General features: G+C 42.4%; 1 protein-coding gene across 9 annotated transcripts in view; it reads right to left on the minus strand.

Annotated features, from left to right (window-relative positions):
* SLC25A21 (solute carrier family 25 member 21) overlaps window positions 1–14,126 on the minus strand; it is a 479,253-nt gene that overhangs the window by 32,123 nt on the left and 433,004 nt on the right. For all 9 annotated transcript variants that reach the window (XM_034648650.1, XM_034648645.1, XM_019806189.2 and 6 more), the window contains 2 exons: window positions 9,864–9,923; window positions 6,407–6,514 (listed from right to left, as the gene is read on the minus strand). In XM_034648650.1, coding sequence (XP_034504541.1) covers window positions 6,407–6,514; window positions 9,864–9,923 — 168 coding nt within the window. The remainder of the gene's footprint in view (window positions 1–6,406; window positions 6,515–9,863; window positions 9,924–14,126) is intronic.

The raw sequence follows: 14,126 nt of genomic DNA on the forward strand, positions 1-14,126 counted from the left end.
GAGGGGGGTGGGGGAATGGGATAGGCTGGTGATGGGTAGTAAGGAGGGCACGTATTGCATGGTGCACTGGTAGTTATACGCAAGTAATGAATCATGGAACTTTACATCAAAAAACTAGGGATGTACTGTATGGTGACTAACATAATATAATAATTATTATAAAAAAAGAGATTTATTTATTTATTTCAGAGAGAGAGAGTGCGGGTAGAGGGGTAGAGGGAGAGAGACAATCCTGAAGCAGACTCCCTGCTGAGCCCAGAGCCCAGCTCGGGGCTCAATCCCAGGACCCGAGATCACGACCTGAGCCAAGAGTCGGATGCTTAACCGACCGAGCCTCCCAGATTCCCCCCCCCCGTTAAGTGGATTATTGAGATATTGAGATGAGTATTGACTGGCTGCCCTAGGCTGTCCTCCCCTGCCAAGCTTCTCTCAGCTGCAGCAACTTCTTGGGAGATGTTCGTTTTTAAAGGACCATGGTGACTTGCCTCCCTCGGCTGGGGAAATAGGAAAACCCACAATTCCCATGCAGGACTCTGTAGTGGTTCGTGTCTAAGACACAAGGGTACAAGGGCTGAATAGTAGACAGGTGCCTGCTGGTGGGGACAACAAGAGTTATCTAGCTGCAAAATAAGCCCCTAGGGAAGCTGTTCTGCTTCTCTTAAAGGTGTTGGCAAGCCACGTGGCTGTTCTGCCTGCAGCCCATCCATTTAGTGTTCCAGCACAACTGGTAGCTATAATTAACTGAAAAGGCAGAAAACGAGCTTTGTTCACAACTCCATGCACTTGAAGTGATGAAGGGGGCTTGATCAAGAATACATGTTTGGGGTACCTGGGTAACTCCATCAGTTAAGCGTCTGACTCTTGATTTCAGCTTCTGGTCATGATCTCAGGGTTGTGAGATGGAGCCCCGTGTTGGGCTCAGTGCTAGGCATGGAGTCTGCTTAAGATTCTCTATTTCCCGATTCACCTCCCCTCAAAAAAAATACATGTTGATTTTGTACAACTATTCCAGAGGAAGCATATCCTCTGGGAAAGAATGGAATTCTTTCCCAAGTGGCTCCAAATGTTTTTTGTGTCAATCTCTAACTTCTGCTGCTACCTGCTAGCTATTTACAGCAAATGGAGATCCAGCTTCTTCTGTTTATGATGGTAGACCTGCATCTGAGGTTAAAGACCTTGTCAGCAGGCACTGTAACCAGGCTGCCCGCCCTTAAGCCTTGATAAAGAATTCCGGCTCGGGGCGCCTGGGTGGCACAGCGGTTAAGCGTCTGCCTTCGGCTCAGGGCGTGATCCCAGCGTTGTGGGATTGAGCCCCACATCAGGCTCCTCTGCTATGAGCCTGCTTCTTCCTCCCCCACTCCCCCTGCTTGTGTTCCCTCTCTCGCTGGCTGTCTCTATCTCTGTCAAATAAAGAAATAAATAAAATCTAAAAAAAAAAAAAAAAAAGAATTCCGGCTGAATGGATCGTTCTGGCAGCTGAGCACTGCCTAACGTGGACCGAGGGAGCAAACTAACCACACTCCATAAGCTGTCTACGTCCCCACAGCCGGAGTCAGCTGTCACTGCTCAATATTAATTGGGGTGCTATCTCAAGATAAAGGTCTTTAGGTAACCTTCAGCATTTAAAGATCAACTTGCATCTTGAAATAGTTATCGTCGGTTGACTGCCTACCAATGTACCAGATTCTGTGTTAGGATCTTTGCATATATTATCATTTAAATTCTCATAAAATGTGTAATAACAACTACTGACACATTAAAGCATCACTACAGGACAGGCTACTTTGACAGCTTTGCATAAACATCTCCACCCTATTACTATTATTCTCCCCTCACAAAATACGAAACGACTACAGTCAGGGTGGGAAACATGAACTTGTCACATGGCCAATGACAGAGATGGCCCTCCAGAGCTTGCTTTCAGCCACTTCCCAGAAATGCCTCGCTGTAAGACAGCTTGACCCATCGCCATCATTTTGTCACCGAGAGAACTGCACGTAACTTGTTCAAGGTCATGTTAGAAAATGGAAAAGATGGGGCGCCTGGGTGGCACAGCGGTTAAGCATCTGCCTTCGGCTCAGGGCGTGATCCCAGCGTTATGGGATCGAGCCCCACATCAGGCTCCTCCGCTATGAGCCTGCTTCTTCCTCTCCCACTCCCCCTGCTTGTGTTCCCTCTCTCGCTGGCTGTCTCTATCTCTGTCAAATAAAGAAATAAAAAAAAACTAAAAAAAAAAAAAAAAAGAATTCCGGCTGAATGGATCGTTCTGGCAGCTGAGCACTGCCTAACGTGGACCGAGGGAGCAAACTAACCACACTCCATAAGCTGTCTACGTCCCCACAGCCGGAGTCAGCTGTCACTGCTCAATATTAATTGGGGTGCTATCTCAAGATAAAGGTCTTTAGGTAACCTTCAGCATTTAAAGATCAACTTGCATCTTGAAATAGTTATCGTCGGTTGACTGCCTACCAATGTACCAGATTCTGTGTTAGGATCTTTGCATATATTATCATTTAAATTCTCATAAAATGTGTAATAACAACTACTGACACATTAAAGCATCACTACAGGACAGGCTACTTTGACAGCTTTGCATAAACATCTCCACCCTATTACTATTATTCTCCCCTCACAAAATACGAAACGACTACAGTCAGGGTGGGAAACATGAACTTGTCACATGGCCAATGACAGAGATGGCCCTCCAGAGCTTGCTTTCAGCCACTTCCCAGAAATGCCTCGCTGTAAGACAGCTTGACCCATCGCCATCATTTTGTCACCGAGAGAACTGCACGTAACTTGTTCAAGGTCATGTTAGAAAATGGAAAAGATGGGGCGCCTGGGTGGCACAGCGGTTAAGCATCTGCCTTCGGCTCAGGGCGTGATCCCAGCGTTATGGGATCGAGCCCCACATCAGGCTCCTCCGCTATGAGCCTGCTTCTTTCTCTCCCACTCCCCCTGCTTGTGTTCCCTCTCTCTCTGGCTGTCTCTCTCTCTGTCGAATAAATAAATAAAATCTTAAAAAAAAAAAAAGAAAATGGAAAAGAGCATGATGGGTGTATCTCTCTCCGACCCTGAGACAGACAGGCCAGTTCACCAGTGGCCCTCCTGTTCTAGACATCTCTGTTCATATATGTTCTTCGATAGTCCACATGTAAGGTTTCAACTTTTTTTTAGAAATTATAGAGCAGGAAATAATGGGGGTTTCTGCTACTACAAATGAAGTAATGGAAACTGAATTATGCAACATGGAGACTTAAGATGGACCAGCAAGTCATTTCTACCCAAATCAGCTGAGAACCTTCTCGCTAAAGGGAGGCTGGATCCTGGCAGAGCCAAAGAACATTTCTTTGGGATTACATACTTTTCTTTATACTCTCCTGTTTTTCCTAAATTTTCTACGAAGAAAGTTTACTTTTTAAAGTAAATGTTCACAGGTAATGCTGAATACATTCTCACGTTAAACATTCAACTACACAAAACCCTTCCCTTAAACGCTTACCTTCCTCTCCCCCTATTCTAGTCTCCTTTCCAGAGGTAATCACAATTTAGAAGTTTGTTTGTAAGAATTCCTTTGCATGACAGACCTGCACAGTCCTATAAGGAAATCACTACCCGTATGTGGCTATTGAACACTTGAAATGTCCTAGTTCAAACTTAAGTATGCTTGCAAGTATAAAATACACACGAGATTTAAAGACCAAATATGAAGAGAGGGTAAAAGATCTCATATAATTTTTATACTGATTACACATTGAAATGACAATATTTGGGATGTATTGGGTTAAAGAATTAAAAATAAATAAAACACAGTATTAAATTAATTTCATGTTTCTTTTTGCCTTTTTAAAAGGTACTAGAAAATGTGGCTTGCGTTACATTGTTATTGGCCAGCACTGGTCTGGAGTCTAGATCATTTTTAGTATGTTTACACATTTATATATAATATATATTTTTTGTGCTTTCTAAGATAAATATGTGTTACTTTTGTACTTGGATTAAAACCTTTTTTCTTAAAAAAGTATAACTTTTAAATGCATTGATCATTAATTCCTTCCTTCCTTCCTTTCTCTCCCTCTTCCCCACCCCACCCACCACCTCCAAAGCACACACTTCTTGACAACCAACAAAGCCTCAGAGTGAAGAAAGCAATAATTAATCTTGGTCATACAAATGCCGAAGCGAGCACACCTAACAATTGGATTAATCCAACCCAGGCACAGATTAACAAAGAAAATGCTAGTCAGTGGAGGAAGGCTTGGAGTTAGTGGGTCCTAGACAAAAGACATGGGAAATAGCTACAGTTGCCAGTAATGACTATCAGTTATTTTTAAAGAACTAGACCCAAATTTGCTATTCTTATCATGTCATCTTTTCCTCTCAGATTTTTTTTTTCCGGAAACATAGTTCCATTACTTTGTGTTGGGTGACTATGTACCACTAACTCCTTTTCCCTTGATCGATATTGCCTATAAAGCACCAGTTCAGCTACTGAATCTTGATCGTTGCCGGAAATAAATGTTGACATGTGTAACCATGTCTGACTCATCGACGGTTATAATATACCGATAATTTTTGTTTTGTCTAAGTAAACACCTAAAAATGAGTCCAGTTCGGCGGATTCTGCAAAGGAAACGACCCCAAACAAGCTCCTGTCCTCTCCCCACTTAAAAACTGCTAGCCTGCATTCTACGTAAACAGTTGACACACACTACACTCTTGTCAGTGAACGGGGACACGTACACGTGCGGCACTCATGTGTTAGGCTGGAAGGGTGTTTCCCGTGTTCTAGCAAGGCCTTCACACCTGCAACACATTAGCAGCTCATCCTTGGCCTCAGTGTGGAACCTCCTTGAGGGCAGAGGAGAGACGAAGACCATGAGGCGTGCGCCGGGCTGCTGCGATAACTCACTCTTCTCTTTCCCACGAGTGCTCCCTGGAGCTCTGCCCCACCTGCGGCCCTCCGGTTCTGGGTTCTGTGCTGCCCTGATAACGGACCGCGGCTGAGCACGTGTTTTCCTCTGCCCCCTCCTCGCTGCCCGGACGAGCTTCCCGATGACGGAACAGAGGCCGGGGAGGAGAAGGAGGAAGAGCTCCACATTTTCCTTCTAGTGCTAACTCTCCCAGCCTAATAAATCAAAATTTCCTCCAACTGATTTCATGGGGGCCGCTCCATTTCAAGTGGACATTCCAAAAAGTGTTTCTTCTCTTTTCTTCCTATTCCTCACCACCTTTTCCCTTCATTCAAAGAAACAGAAAACAAAACAAAGACTAGGGCAATGCAAGGATTTTCAATCTTCACTGAAGTGCCGAACATCACCACAACTAAGGCAACCTTCTGAAACGTAAAAGAAAAAAAATTCTCCCTTAATTAGGATTGACTTCATCTGCGCGGATCCCATCTGCTGAGGCAGCCCAGCCCTGTCCTCCTCGGCTCTGGGCAGCTGTGGGGGAGTCGGGCCCCCTTCTTTCCCACAGCCCTGCTCAAGAAGCCGCCAGGGAGCTCTCAGGCAGTATGGGCAGGCAGGAAGTGGGGTGGGAGCGAGGGGGTCTCCACCCATCAGCAGCTGCTAAAGTGGTAGGCAGGGGAACCGCTCTACAGAGAACTTCAGGTCAGCAGATACGCCAAAGCAGTTTAGCCCACGTGCTTCCCAGTTGTGGAATTAAATTAAAACGCTGAGGGAGGAAGGACCTGGAATGCCAATCTCCTTATTTTCTCCCTACCTGGTGCTCGTCACCCAAAAGAATAAAAGCAGCACGGTTGGACTTGGTGGTTTAAAGGGAATGATTAGGCAACTGGGAGGAAGTGAAGGCAGCACACACCAAGGGCAGCTGTCTTCATGGAATATCATGTACCAGTGATTAAACGTCAGGGCCCATCATCCTCCAAGTGGTGACGTCTACACAGGTTTAGTAACTGGCTTCATTCAGATTAAACCAAAAGACAAGCTTGACAGATTATCAGAGTCTTTGGGGGAAGGCGGTGGGTGGAGTGGAGAAAGGAGTAAGGCAATTTTAAAAAATGACTTCATAATTTTTTTTTTTTAAAAAAGCACAACATTATCACCTCTGTGGTTTTTGCTTCAGTTTCTTCTAGCATAATGTGAAATCGAAGTTTGGCCTAAAGTAGGGGAAACATTTTCAAATAAGTCATTGTAGATTACATTCCAAGTCTAAAATAAAAACTTGTAAACACGTGTTTGTCCATCAGACTTTAGAAATGTTTGCTCACACTTCTCTTGTGGAAGAAATTTGACTTTTTCTTATGCTATTTCTTTAATAAGAATTTGCTATGGTTTTAACAAGTGACTAAGAGCTGGGTTCATAATTACATATAAAGTATATACATATATTAAAAACAATTTTTTTACATTCCCTCACCGATAGGAAAACATTAAATGATTACCTCTGTAAATTTGTTCCGATTCGCTTGCAATCCAACTTTTACCACCTCAAAAGGGTTAACCACGATAGCTTCTGTGAGTCCAGATCCTAATCCAGCAATGGCAAATGTCTAGAAAAGTTAAATCAATCAATACTTTCAAACAAGTGATGTGTACTGGGTTAAACATCGTACTCATTACACTCTGCAGCTGAATGCTCTGTGAAGAATGGAGAAACGTACATAAATATACCACATACCATTACTAAACAGCTTTAGTTCTTGATTAGATGCTGACAATTCATGAAGAAGAAATTACAGAAGCTACAAACCACATCCTAACAATTCAAAATAAAATGTCAAAGCCCCATCAACAGCGACTTCTTCCTTTAATGAAAAGAAAGGTTGTTTCAGTGATTTAAGGTGGATACTAAAACATCTGCACATGTAACAATTAAAAGAGTTTGACTTGTAAAAGGAGAGCTTCGTTTTTAAAACATCTACTTAAATCATTATTGAGCATCTCCAAAAAATTCAAGGAGCAGAACCAAAAATAAAATGTTTCTAAAAAGTGAGATTTCAGGTAACCAAGCAGTGTAGCTGAAAACATTTAAAGGTATAGCCCTGTTGTTAGAGTCACTATTCTAGACAATTAACAAACAAAAAAATATTTTTTATTCATCCTTTCCCTATTTAAAAAAACCCCCCAATAACTGCCCTATTCTTCTAGACATAGAAAATGAGGAACAAAAGTTGAGATCAGAAATAGCAAGGCTGTTCTGAAGGGATCAGCTAAAATCTAGAACATCTCTCAAAAGACGATGTCAGGTTCTTATTTGCTCTCAGTTAAGAGTTTCTGCAATAAGGAACTACAACTTTCTTGACTTTTCCTCAAAGTAGAATGTTTAAGGGTTTTTCAGAAATTCTGTATAAAACAAAACAAAACAAAACAAAAAACAAACCCAACAAACCCCACAGTTAAAACACACACACACACACACACACACACACACACACACACACACACACACACCAGAAAAACAAAATGAAACACAGCCTCAAGTCTCCAAAACAGATGCTGAAAAAAAGTAATTCTTTAGTGTTGAAGCTCTAATTCCAGGAGAGGAGGGAATGCTATATACAACCAAAAGAAGAAAAAAGCCAAGGAAGAACAAAGGACAGATAACTCTTACTAGGAGTCTCTAAATTCTCCAAAGTAGAAGACTGAAAGAGAAAAGAAAAAGGAATATTCCCTAACCTTGGAAGAAAAGGCAAGGTGGAACAAGGCAGGATCCAGAGGGAGGTCTGGGTTCTGGTCCTGGTTCTGCCACTTCTTGGCTATGTGACCAGGGCTGCCATGTGCATTAGTTTGTGCACAGAAAAAGGTACGTGTGTGTGTATGTGTGTAGGCTGAGATCCAGCCTGCACCCCACCATCCAAGCTGGAGCCCTGGAGAGGAATCAGCCAGGACAAAGGGTGCCTTTGCGTAATTCACATAAAGGCATCACGTGTGCGAGCTGCAGCTCTGTCTAAATCGCTGAGCCTTTTATAAGCCACGGTTTCCTCATCAGTAAAATGGAGACAATGATATCTAATCTCCCCACCTCATACGAGGATCAAAACAATGGGCGAAGCCCTTTGTAAAGTGCTTTACAAAAACCATTGTTCCTGTTGCACATAAAAATGCAGAGGAAGAATGGGATAGTATACAGATTCAAGGACAGGGAATAATTAATCATGTTTTCCTTTCATGCCCCTTCATTACTATTTTAAACACATTTGCATAGGGTACCAGGGCATATATTTTATTCATTTATCTCACACTTCCATCATGGAAGCCAAAACATGTGTGTGCACTGGTGTGTACACACACACACACACACACACACACACACAAATACTAGTCCCAAACTCTTCTGACTGGGAAAGCTCAAATCCAGATGTTCAGGTTTTTATTACTTACTATATGCAATCTTCCAAGTAATTCACTTTTTTGTTCTTCTATAAAACTCAGCTACATTTGCTGTCAGAACTAGTGTTCAGCAGTCCCTTGTCAAAAGAATTGATCAGCTATCAGTAGATCTCGTTACTTAGATGATTCCAGAGACCGGCGGTAACAGTTGGGTTCCCAGCCTCCTTTTCATGTGCGAGCACCAGGGGACATTTAAGGGCTGTTTAAGTGTCTAGTGGTATCAAAAAGAAGCTGGAATAAATGAGTTCAAGGAAAGAGAACAACTGTCTACAGTTTGCATGCATTTACTTAGAGTAGCTGGAGTGGCCAAATGCTTTTCTGTTTTAATTCTCAGGAGTCCAAAGGACTGCAGCGTCTCACATGGTACCAATGCTCGACACAGGAATAGCCAGCTGGCCCTCTGGAGACCATATTTTATTGTCTTTTGCTAGGAAGTTTTTAATCCTCCCCTTACCAAGATGTTTTCAAAGTTGAGAATGACATTAAGAAAAGGCAGTGAGGCATAAAAAAAAATCTGAGCTAGTACCAGGACTCATGCTGCCACTTCTACCATACGAGGCTATTTCGCAGTCACCTTGTTTTGGCAGGAGGCTTGGCAAGAAGTTTCTTAACAGTATCCTTCTTAGAGAAGGGGCATGTAGGTTTTAAAAAATAACAGATATTTTTTCTTGGACAGTCTACTGGGCAGAGTAAATATTCTGAAGGGAACCTTTACAAGTTAAGTAACGGAAGAGCTGAAGCCCAGAACACTGCCTCTCTGGTTGAGTTCTGAGGCCCACTGCAGCAGGTAAACTGGAGGACTTTTCTAGGGGCTGGGAGGCCCACTGTCGACTGGCGGGCCAAGGATCATTTGTTCTTCAGACATGGAGGGAGAAATCAGTGCACTTTCTCTCTCTTGGGCTCTTGTTGCACACATACTTGTAGAACCCATTTGGTCACTCCAATTTGTCTTGTGAAAAGCAGCAAAGTCACCAAGAAGGAGAGGAGAGGCCCTGAGAAATGTTCACATCACCATGGGATCCCCACGTAACAGCTGAGATGTGTCATTGTAGCATCCCTGTTCTCCTCAACGACAAAAGGTCCTTCAGTCTGCATCTGCCTGCAGGGTGACCCGCTTGAGCAAAAGCTGGAAAAGTGACCTGTTAGGAAATGTTTTAGGCATACTGACTTTTGCATAAACACATATGCGCAGTACCTAGTATGTAAACATATGCACGTTTTGGCTTTCACAGAACCTTTGACAAATGTACTCTTTATTTTATATTCTTGACCATATCTCATATGCGTCTTTTCACACATATCACTGTTATCACAAATTCATCACTGGGAGCTATAAAATAGCCAAATTGTGAGTTATTAGGAAGATGGCTTTCAACAAGTAGCTGAACATTGAATAACTCGAATTCATATTTTAGTAGTTGGGCTTGGGGAATCAAAAGGGTTTTTGTTTCCAGATTTCGCTTTATGAAATAACTCACACACTTAAGTATAATAAATGCTCTCACTTACCAATGCTGGTGACAGTGACACATATCCTAGCAATTTCTTGTACTGCTCAAAGGTGAAAAACTGTGAAACAAAACCAAACCCAGAGATTTATAACAATTTCCTGCAACAAACCCTTTAATTGGCTCAAATTTCTTTAGTAAATCATGATATTAACCAGTATTTTAGAAAAATGATAAACCATCAAATACAGTTTTTAATCTGGTCTCGGTAGTTGCTAGTGGGCCTTACTTTTTACATTCACATTTTCAAATGCAACTATAATAACCTACAGAAGAGCTGATGGAATCCTTTATAGCAGTAAATGAACCATACAGCTTCCATTTACCATGACCATTTTCAGTTTCCCCAGACATCAATAGACTTCTTTTTTATGGCAGTGATTCAAAATTATAGGCAGAGAGACCTGAAATCTCTGGTCTCCTGTGTTTTCTCTGCGAACTGCTTTCCCAGGGAATGCCCAGTTTTCTAACCCACTTGTAAAAGGCACCCACCCCCTTCTCATCTTTAACTTGCGCTTACATTGCTGTGTATCTCTGTTGTTTCATGGAGTTTCTAAACACTCACTGATGATGACGATGCCGTGGTAAAACAAAGACCCAATAAGGTCATCTAGTCCATCCCAGAAACCCAATAAGGTCCTCTAGTCCATCCTAGACATATTCTCTGCAAATAAATTTCTATGGAGGTAAATCTCATCAGACTTCATGTAATGTGCCCCAAATACATCTCTCTCCTCTCTTTCTGTGCTCTGTATTCTGGGAAACAACTCCGCTTGATCATGATGTTTGGCTCCTGAGCGCTCTGTCAGCAGTAGCTGCCGATGTCACTGATAAGGTGCAATTGTAGGTCCTGCTAGGGTCTGAATTTTAAGACCCCAGGAAAGGCCTGGGTGTTTTATGGTCTCAAAGGCCTTCTACTCTATTACTTTATAACCCAATAAGATGGGGGAAGAAAAAAAAGCAAATTTGGGGATCAAATAATACTCTGTTGTTAGAAAGAGCCATGTAGACATGGCTCTATGAGTCTCTGGGCAGCCCCAAAGTCATTATATCACCAGATAGATTGTGATTCTTTTAAAGACCCAGGAATAACTTTTGTGCCATACTTCTTTAGCTCAACAACAGATGTAGACTTTTCTAGATCAGGGATTCATTCATTTACTCATTCAACAGATATTTATTGGATGCCTCCTACAGCAGTAAATAAAAAGAAACCCCTGTCTCTTTGGTCGAACATTCTAGTGTATGGTGTCAACCCTGAAATTCTCCTGGTGTTAAAAAAAAAAAAAAAGAAAATAGCATCAGCGGCCACTACTGTTTTGGTGAAACCATTAACCATGGAAGGGAAAGTGATATTGTCTTAGGCTTTACAGGTAAGTTTTTTCCTTCATTTTTATAGTCATTGTCATCACTATTCTTCGACAATCACCTTGCTGGGGTTTTGATGGGAGCAGTCCTGGGACTGAATCCTGCCTATGCTACTTAGCTGTGAAAGCACGGGCAAGTCACCTGACCTTTCTAGCCCTCAAGAACATAAAACTTAACTTCTGAAATATTGCTTAAATAATAGCATTTAAGTAAGATATTCTGACATGCCTGACCCAGATAGGACTTTCAGAAAATCTTAGTTTTCATTCTCTGTCTTCACTTTGGCTCATAAAGGAACCACAGTTACTTGTATCACTCACGAGAGCTTGCCGTGGTCCAGAAAACACGCCAAGGCCTTTGCATGTGCTACTGCATTGAATCCATACAACGTCATCAGGCAGCAGGTTACAGTACGGTCATGATTCTCATTTTGTAGATACATATCCTGCAGTTAGTGAGTGGAAGGACTGACTGCAAAGCCTGTGTGTGCTCTTATCACGACACATGCTTGCTCACTGCTGAGCTGTGACTGTTAACAGTTGGGGATTCTCTGCCCTGGAGTTTTCTTGCTGCTGAGGTCTTCTTGCCTTCCCTGACCTTGGAAACCCAGAATCCCTCAAGGCAGAAGATTTCAAACCTTTCTGAGCACAGTCTATGTAAAAAGTATTCACATAACACGCATGCACACACACACACACGCACACACACACACGACGAATGCAGTGTACACTTGTGTTTATAACTGAAACAAAACATTGCTGTAAAACAGTGTTTCCCCCCCTCACTATGTGTAATGCACTATGTTTCTATTCTGTTTCGTGAAAAAAATTCTGGTCATGACCCATTACATCTAGTGACCCACTAAATTGATTTTATGACTCATAGGTCATGACCTACATTGGAAACACTGAACACTGGGTTCGAGGAAGTTCTGGGATGAATGGACCTCACAAAAGACCTCACTGCCTTTTCTCTTCCAATGAGAGGATGCGGTTTGATTTTTGTCTTTCTTTATTTCTGACTTTCTGTAGTTACAAGGGATTAAGGACCAAACTGGGATCTCAGGGGAGAAGCCTGGGGATAGGCACTTGGCCTGTCATTGTAGCAAATCTCACAGGGAATTCCAAGTCTCCAAGTTGGGGCAATTCTAGGCTTTTCTTATATCATCATTAAAACTGTGAGAAAACCAAACTACTATTAGCTGACTGGTACTATCAGCAGTGTTGCTGGAAGCTTTTGGTGAATGGGCAGGATGAAATGATTCAGGTTCCTGGGAATAAAGAAGCCCCATAAGTCACAGTGATGAACTGTCAGTGTACTGAATTCAAAAGTCATGAAAAAAGTATTATCATATATTCCAATAAACAAATAGTGCTTCAAATAAATAAGACACTATCTCGAGGAAGGAAAGGTAAAACCTTTTAAGATGGAGTTTCAGTAACAGTAAAAGAATGTAAATGTCATCATTCTAGTTTGAAACCCATATCTATTAAAAAATATTCATTCATTCATTCAACAAATATTTACTGAATGTCTCCCAGGTTCAAAGCTTAGAAGACATTATACCAGAACTATATTCTAGATGAATATAGTAGATGAGCTGTTATTTTAATTCCTCTCTATACAACCCTACTCCTTTATGGCTTTCATGATATTTCCCATCCACAACATTGATCAATGCATAGATGTGATATAAGTACCCTATCATATAAGATGCGAGGTTACACTCTAAGGATAAAATTAGGGGACTCAACACGTAATAAAGCTGCCTCCCCAAAGTCATACTGATATGTGACTAAAGAGTTTCGAAAACATTCATATTCAATCAAGGTTTTGAGAATCCTGACTATAAAATCTTGAATCCAAATGAATTGTGCCATATATAACCTATCAACTGGAATCCTGAAATTGGTTGTCTCATGTAGGGAGAGGGGCTGCCATGTGGTCTCTGGGGAAGTGTCAGGCCGTGGCTGGGCAGGGGAGGTCGGTGCAGTTTGCCTGGGTGACACGGCTCACCAGCGCTTTTCCCTTTGCTTTTATTCACACTCACTCAGCAATCTGATGACTAACCTGACCTCCCGGGTGTTCTGTTCCGGGATGCGGTTAAATTACATGGAAGCAGTCTGGTCCATTTGGATCTTGCTTTTAACTACCTAAGCTGCGCTCTGACTCGGGCCAACTATTCCCCACTACCGGGGCAAACCCTTTCTGAGTACTCCTCTCAACAACGCCCTGTGCATTTTGAGGCCCTCCAGTTTGGCTGGTGGGAATAGGTACTATCCCTGGCCCCGCATGCTGGCCAAGCACTGTTCCCCCGAACGCTCTGGACAGCTCTCTCCCAGCCTTGCTAGTTTCCTCACATGCATGCACTCATCGGTTCTCAGCTGAATATTTACGGGGTCCCTCTGAAGAGCTTAGGAGCTCTCTCTCTACGTGGCTTTCTCTTTTCTGGTACCTCCATCCTGTGAACTCCAGCTGCCTTGCCCTCTCCAGCCTGCCAGTTCCATCTCAAGCCAGGGAGTACACTGGGCTCTGCTTACATTTCCCCTGTGTGCCCGGGGTCTGGAAAAACCTCTCAAGGCAGTAAGTTGGGGCTAACCATAGAGCTCATTTCATTTGCTTCCCGTCCCCATCCTTCCTTGTCTGATGTCCAGTGTCTTGAAAACTGTGGTTTCATATTTTTTGTTCATTTTTGTTGCCGTTTCAGGCAGGAGAGTAAATCTGGTCTCTGTTACTCTATCTTGGCTAGAAATGGAAGTCATGGTCTTCCAGAAACTGAATAGTAGATGCGGGAATTTTGGGAAATAGGACAGGAATGTCTCCTGTTTTAAATCAATACACTTTCTATTTCTCTCTATTTGTTTCATTTGTGCATCTAACATTGAGGGAGCATCTA

This window comes from Ailuropoda melanoleuca, chromosome 20 (genome assembly GCF_002007445.2).
Source record: "Ailuropoda melanoleuca isolate Jingjing chromosome 20, ASM200744v2, whole genome shotgun sequence".
Classification (NCBI taxonomy): domain Eukaryota; kingdom Metazoa; phylum Chordata; class Mammalia; order Carnivora; family Ursidae; genus Ailuropoda; species Ailuropoda melanoleuca.